We start from the raw sequence: 7,526 nt of genomic DNA on the forward strand, positions 1-7,526 counted from the left end.
CAACATCCACCTTCTTTGTGGTCCCAGGACTTGCTCCTGCACCTGGGAGACTGGGCCTTTTCCTGCACTGCCCCTCAGCTGTGGAACTCTCTGCCTTCACCTCTGAGGGCTCCACAGACCATGATATGCTATAAAACAGACCTGAAAACCTTTCATTTTACAAAATGTCTTCAGTGATTTCCCTTTAAATGCTCCATCTTGTCTTCAATAATTTTTTCATCAGTTCTACTGTGTGAATGCTTATCAAGCATTTTTTTTTTGTCTTCCGCACATATTTTGGCACGTCTCGTTCTGCAATTTTTGTGCAATTTCAACAATTTATATATCAAAACATTCAACTCCTTCAACACATTCTGGCTATGACTTTTGGTACTTAAAGGCACAGTGTGTAGGATTTGTTGTTTTCAGCGACATCTAGTGGTTAAAAGGTTGAATCATCCTCCCTGGTCCTCCCCCCACCCCCACCCCCGTTTCCAAACGCAAAGGAGTTGCTACGGTGTCTCTCAGGTGTCAAAAACCTTTGTTAATTCCAACCGCGATGTCTACCAGCAGCTTCAGGGCTAGTGATGTTTCAAGTGGTAAGATTATGAGCTTTAATAAGTAAAATTATCCCAGCTACAATGACAGACAACAAATATTACATTWATAGKATTACAACTAAAACCGTTTTTGACGCCGCCACCGCAGTTTGTCCTTCATGAGCCTTCGTAGACAAGATGGTGGTGCAAGATGGCGGCTGCCTGTTGTGGCGACCCGCGACCATGGAGATATAAACAGCTTTTTATAAGGTAAAAATAATAAAACAAGGTCTTTGTCTGCAATTATAAGACCTGTTTTTATTATTGTCATTAGTGATTATCTCAATTTCCACTAAAAGAATTGACAAAATCCTACACACTGTGCCTTTAAGCAATTTATACTTTTTGAGATATTTAGCTTTGTTTTCTGTCATGTTTTTTTCATTAAAAATTAATGGAGCTGTCTTCAACATCCTTCTTTATATTCATCTTTTTGTGGTAATTTCAATCTCTTACTGTTTAACTCAAGCTTTTAAAAGCTTTTTAATATTTTTAAAGTTATTTTAGACTAGTTTCAGCTTTTTAGCTATTCAACAAAAATCTTTTCGCATTAACTATTCACAGGAAATGCACATAACTCTACTTTATTTTGTATTTTATTTATTATTATTATTATTATTATTATTATTAGTAGTAGTAGTAGTAGTAGTAGTAGTTGTAGTAGTAGTAGTAGTAGTAGTAGTAGTAGTAGTATGCCCTTTTGTGAAATTATTGAATTTCTGTATAGAACAAATCAAAACTATCACTAAGAGCTATAAAAAAACAAGATTCCAGTGTGCAGTTATGCAAACATTTATAAATCACAATTGGACAGTGTCTCATTGTATCAATGGAAAGTTGTTTACTGATGTTTCACTTTTACTATTATGTTGGATTTTTCAAATTAACAGAGAACTTAAATTCTCTTTTATGGATGTTAAATACAAAACTAGCAGTAAATCTTCACACAAGGGATTGTGATCTGTGCATATTTGGACCCATGAGCCAATCAGGTTCAATCTGAGCATGCTCAAACACCAGCTATAATCAACTGGAGAGGGGTTTCATGACCCAAAGTTGTCAGTTAAACAGTTTAGATGCAAAAATATACAGCCCTTGTGATTTGAGATTCATAATTAAATGTCTTTATAGTTATGATACCCTTGTCATCTACAAGGATGAATTTGTCTTTTTAAATTTTGATAATTCATAACATGATAGTTTCTGTATAATACATTTTTATGTTTTACTAATCTTTGATGTTCTATTTGTTCCAAGTCAAACAAAATAAATTAGGCTGAATAAACAATCTTTCGACAATGATCTCATGTTTTTCACCAGGAGATGTGCTCTTGGCGGTGGCCTTGAGTTCATCCAGCTCCTAATCTTTTTAGGAAAACAGGATTTAAAAAACAGGCTGTAAAAATGATTCAATTACGAGTTAATCCCATGGATTAATTAAGGTCGAAACAATGTTCCATCTATGTATCAAAAACAAGTCATCAGAGCTGAACGGTGTGACCTCCAGTGTGAGCAGGTTCAGTGTTGTGTATAAAACCTGCAGAGCAGCTAACCTCCTCACACCACCTGCAGACTCCTGACAGGTAAGTTACAGCTGGCATTATTACTGGATTTATTATTCTTTTATTGGCCAATGATATACATAGAAAATACCACAACAAACACAAACAACTGTCCATTGTGTCCCTCACAGGATGACGGCTCAGGTCAGCAGAGCGATGTTTCCTCTGATGCTGAGTTTAGTTGTAGGAGCCTCTACCTTTATCTGGATTCTGACTCCAGCAGGTAAAAAATAACAGTTTTATGTTTAAACGGCAGGCAAGAAAATGGTTTTAAACTTCTTTCATACACTTTTTCTGGCTATTTTTAATTGCTTGCTGCCATCTGTGTGTTCCTGTGTCTGCTAGCAATTCATGGACCACTGGACAAAAATTGAAACTTAAAAGTTTGAAATTAATCAGTGGATGTAAAATCACAACTTAAGTAGGCAACTGAATTTAACCCAAAATGCAAAAATGACCACAACTCAGTCAATTGTAAAGATATTGATCTAAAACTTGGTGTGGTAGTAGCTGAAACTCATCCCTAACAGAAATAAATAGATTGTAGAAGACATTTGTTCATTTTTCATCATTTTACAGCTTCTGTAGTCAAGGATCAGACCACCAAGGTCCCCGCCTTCGACCATTGCACATTGCACATTGCACCCGACCCCTACGGCCCCTCCCACAGGTGGTGAGCCCATGGGAAGGAGGACCCACGTCTCCTCTTTGGGCTGTGCCTGGCCGGGCTCCATGGGTGAAAGCTCGGCCACCAGGCACTCACCAACGTGCCCCACCTCCAGGCCTGGCTCCAGAGTGGGACCCCGGTGACCCACGTACAGGCGAGAGAACACAGTCCATTTGTGGTGCTCGTCATTAGGGGTCTTTGGGTTGCACTTTGTCTTATCCCTCACCTAGGACCTGTTTGCTTTGGGTGACCCTACTGGGGGGCATGAAGCCCCCGACAACATAGCTCCTAGGATCATTGGGACACTCAAACCTCTCCACCACGATAAGGTGGCAGCCCAGGGAGAGGGAAAGAACAAGACTGCTGATACAAGCGACCAAAATTGAGTTTCCTTTGCAGGGTGTCTGGGCTCTCCCTTAGAGATAGGGTGAGAAGCTYGGTCATCTGGGAGGGTCTCAGAGAGCCACTGCTCCTCCACGTTGAGAGGAGCCAGTTGAGGTGGCTCGAGCATCTGGTTAGGATGTGTCCTGGACGCCTCCTTGGTGAGGTGTTCTGGGCAGATCTCACTGGGAGGAGTTCCAAAGGAAGACCCAGGACACAATGGATGGACTATGTTTCTCAGCTGGTCTGAGAATGCCTTGGGATTCCCCCAGAGGAGCTGACCCAAGTGGCTGGGGTGTCTGGGTCTCCCTGCTAAGGCTGCTGCCCCCGCGACCCGACCCCGATAAGAGGAAGAAAACAGACGGATGGAATTTAATGGAACTTTTAGGACATTGTCATTAAAAGTACATCACTTTTGGACCTTGCCTAATTCAAAATGGCCACTACAACTGATTCAGAAAACACAGACATAACTATGATGCAGTAAATTTTACAGACATTTAACTAAATTTAGTTGGGGTATGTGTAAAGTCCTGTCCTGTTGGGAAGGTTAAACTGTGGAGTCTGGGTGTGTTTGTTCTAAATACACCTGGTTAGCTTTTGGAGTCAATACAAATCAATCCTGCCACAGCTAATCCACACTGGTCAGCACAAAAATGACTATAACTAAGTCACCTTCACAAATAATTAGCTAAATTTTGATGTGGCAGTCGCAGAGATTACACTCTAACACATACTCTGAACATGACATCTTATGATATCACATGAGACTGTGTAACACTGATTTCAAGGTTTGACCAAATCAATCAAAAGTCAAATTATGATGATTTTAGTTGAAAGCTCTGGTATGAAAAGCTTAGTGCAAATTGTTTTTTAAGGAATGCTAGGCCTTTAATTTTGTTTTGATTAAAAGTAAAATAAGTAAAAACCATAATGAAACAATTAGTTGTTGCACAGATTAAAGTCTTGAGATTTAAATCTAACACCTTTCCATTGAAATTACAAATGCCAAAGATAAAAATCTCATTTGTACAAAATAATACACTGAAAAAAAAACATCATTACCTTCATGACTGTAATTTAAACTTGACTATTAAAGTGTATTGGCTATCGATTTTTTTACACATCCCATGCAAGTTTATGTTTGTGCAAAAGCTGAACCCTAAACATCACCAGATGATTTGAGGAAAAGGGCTTCCGTCTTTTTCAAATAGAATGCCCTTCTCATAAATAAGACCCAAACACTTTCCACGGACCCTTCATAGCCTTTAAAAAAGAGGAGTGGGTTTCCTATTTCTTAGAATTTCCTTGTCCCCCTATGTGCCACAGAATACACACAGGTCTAAAGACTCCTCCTGGTGTAGCAATCCAGATAGAGAAAATTGTTTTCAATTCTGCTAAAACATAGCTTTCCTTCAGCTTTATGGCCGGAATGCTGGTGAAAACCAGATTACCACAAAAAAGAGACATGTAAGTGGACAATTGGAGTCAGTTCCTCACCTTGGGTTATTAGGGACAAAAGGTTTCCACTAGTATCTCAGTGGGAGAAGTTGATGCAGAGTTTAAACTGACATAGAGTTCTTGTCTAAAGTTGTTTACGTTGAAAGCAGATGCCTTCCTACACAGTTCCGCTCAATTTTAGTTTCCCTTCTCTGCTCCATCTGGGATTTCTCCCATAGACAAGGTTTTCTTTGGTAGAATTTTACCTGGACCAATCAGCAAACAGAAGGAGGAGTTTTGAACTACAACTTAGATTTTCTGCGCAGTGTCTGCTTGTAGTTTAGCCATGGCAGTGGATGAAATGAATGAATCCAGTCTGTGTTGATGAAGCTTCCAAATTAAATAAAATTAGTCTCACAAATCCTGCAGTTCTCAGCCATCTTATTTGGCTCGGTTCTTCTCTCAGTGGGAGATGGTTGTTTACAGTGCACACGCAATTTCCGGTTAGCTTCTTAGCTTAGCCTCCCTCACAGTGAAGCTGGCGCACATTTGTCACGGTCAACCATTAGTGATTGGGTAAATCAGATCCAATAGTTTTAAACATCAACAGAGGCCTACAGGAAGCAATCACTTCTCAATTGTCGAGAGTCCAGACCCAGTACGAAGCAAAACGAACGACAACGGGCTGGTTTTTACCAGACTAATGTAGATGGTCATTCAGGAAGATTTTTATCCTGACTTGGATATTATGTCACTTTGATCACCACATTCTTACTTTTAAATCTTGAGATATTAATCCGATGTTGGCGTGGTGTGAGGATATATAAATGAATAGAAAACCCATCCTCTTTTCTGATTGGCTGAAGTAAATACAATACGCTGATTAATACATTTCTGTGTGTGTATCTATGGATGTGTTGTAGTGAATGTGTATGCAAGGTTTTGGGTGGTCTTGTGGGAGGAGAGTGGGGGTTATGGGGAAAGTTGAACAGAGTTATGGGTGTGATTTTGGGTCTGACTGCTATCAATCAACATTTGACAAAAGCTTGGGTATGCCATTTTACTGCCATAGAAAATGATGTCAATAAACGTTCAACTTTCTCACCATATTTTCTCGATGTAAAGAAAAAGTTGATTTTTATTCAAGCTGAAAATATTTTGTCCCCAGTTGCCTTCCAGCTGCCTCTCTGCCAGCTTGTCAATCAGACAATTTCTCTGGAAAAGGAGGGCTGTTCCGGGTGTCATCCAGTGGAAACAACCATCTGCAGTGGGCATTGCTTTACCAAAGTGAGTAGTGAACGAAAAAGTTAGAAAACTGGAGGTCAATTGGAGTCTATAACCTCAGGGCTGTAGGTCTACTTCTGAGGTCAAATTTTTCATTAGGAGCTTTTTGATGGATGATGTTTAGAGTTGTCATTCTAAAAGTTATTTAGGTGAATATTTACTGACTTTGTGATAACATTAACTTTCTCTTGCCCTTAACCGTTGAAGGTATCTGATGGTGATTTTAAAAAAACAAGGCATGTTGTGATTTCTGCTTCCTTGCAGTATCCCATCATGGCTATAAGATTCAGCAAAGTGTACCAGCATGTGTGCACATATCAGGACATTTACTACAAGACCTTTGAGCTTCCTGACTGCCTGCCTGGAGTGGACCCAATCGTCAGCTACCCCGTGGCTTTAAGCTGCCACTGTGGCCGCTGCGCTATGGACACGTCTGACTGCACCTTTGAGAGCCTGAATCCTGACTTCTGCATGAATGATATTCCTTTTTACTATTAGACTTTAGTCATAGCAGCTTTTTTGATAATTAAGGTTAAAAATTATTTGTTCAGAGTTGCTATGACTGTTCTATTTAAAATATTAACTGAAACATGATTAACTTCAGTCTGTGGTACAACTTTATTTTCTTTTATTTTGCCACTGTATTATACTTTCATCATGTAAAGCACTTTGAATTGTCATGTAGCTGAAATGTGCTATACAAATAAAAATATTTTGGCTTACAGTTAACAGTACAATAAATAGATACAAGAGTGTATATAAGCCATTGGCTTTAATTACTTGACCGTGTCCCAAGGGGGGCCTTGTGGGGGGTTCTCTGGGAGTATGGGGTACCGGGCCATTTGATACGGGCTGTCAGGTCCTTGTACGACCGGTGTCAGAGTCTGGTCCGCATTGCCGGCAGTAAGTCGGGCTCGTTTCCGGTGAGAGTTGGACTCCGCCAAGGCTGCCCTTTGTCACCGATTCTGTTCATTACTTTCATGGACAGAATTTCTAGGCGCAGCCGAGGTGTTGAGCGAATCCGTTTTGGTGGCCTTAGGATCGCATCTCTGCTTTTTGCGGATGATGTGGTCCTGTTGGCTTCTTCGGAACGTGATCTGCAGCTCTCGCTGGAGCAGTTCGCGGCCGAGTGCGAAGCGGCCGGGATGAGGCTCAGTGCCTCCAAATCCGAGGCCATGGTCTTGAGCCGGAAAAGAGTAGAGTGCCTTCTCTGGGTCAGGTGGGTCGCCCTGTCTCAAGTGGAGGAGTTTAAGTATCTGGGGATCTTGTTCACGAATGGGGGAAGAAGAGAGCGGGAGATCGACAGGCGGATTGGCGCAGCATCTGCTGTAAAGCGGGCGCTGTACCGGTTCGTCGTGGTGAAGAGAGAGCTGAGTCAGAAAGTGAAGCTCTTGATTTACCGGTCGATCTACATTCCTACCCTCATCTATGGTCATGAGCTTTGGGTCATGACCGAAAGAACGAGGTCCCGGATACAAGCGGCCGAAATGGTTTTCCTCCACAGAGTGGCTGGGCTCTTCCTTAGAGATAGGGTGAGAAGCTCGGTCATCCGGGAGGGACTCAGAGTAGAGCCGCTGCTCCTCCACGTCGAGAGGAGCCAGTTGAGGTGGCTCG

The 7,526-nt window shown here is 41.3% G+C and overlaps 1 protein-coding gene across 1 annotated transcript; it reads left to right on the forward strand.

The window, feature by feature from the left end:
* Positions 1-2,272: 2,272 nt before the first annotated feature.
* lhb (luteinizing hormone subunit beta) lies at positions 2,273-6,410 on the forward strand. Its single transcript, XM_014024244.1, has 3 exons — positions 2,273-2,363; positions 5,797-5,915; positions 6,177-6,410. Exons 1-3 carry the CDS (start codon positions 2,273-2,275, stop codon positions 6,408-6,410), a joined length of 444 nt encoding a protein of 147 aa, XP_013879698.1.
* Positions 6,411-7,526: the final 1,116 nt, after the last annotated feature.

This window comes from Austrofundulus limnaeus, unplaced genomic scaffold, assembly GCF_001266775.1.
Source record: "Austrofundulus limnaeus strain Quisiro unplaced genomic scaffold, Austrofundulus_limnaeus-1.0 Scaffold414, whole genome shotgun sequence".
NCBI lineage: Eukaryota > Metazoa > Chordata > Actinopteri > Cyprinodontiformes > Rivulidae > Austrofundulus > Austrofundulus limnaeus.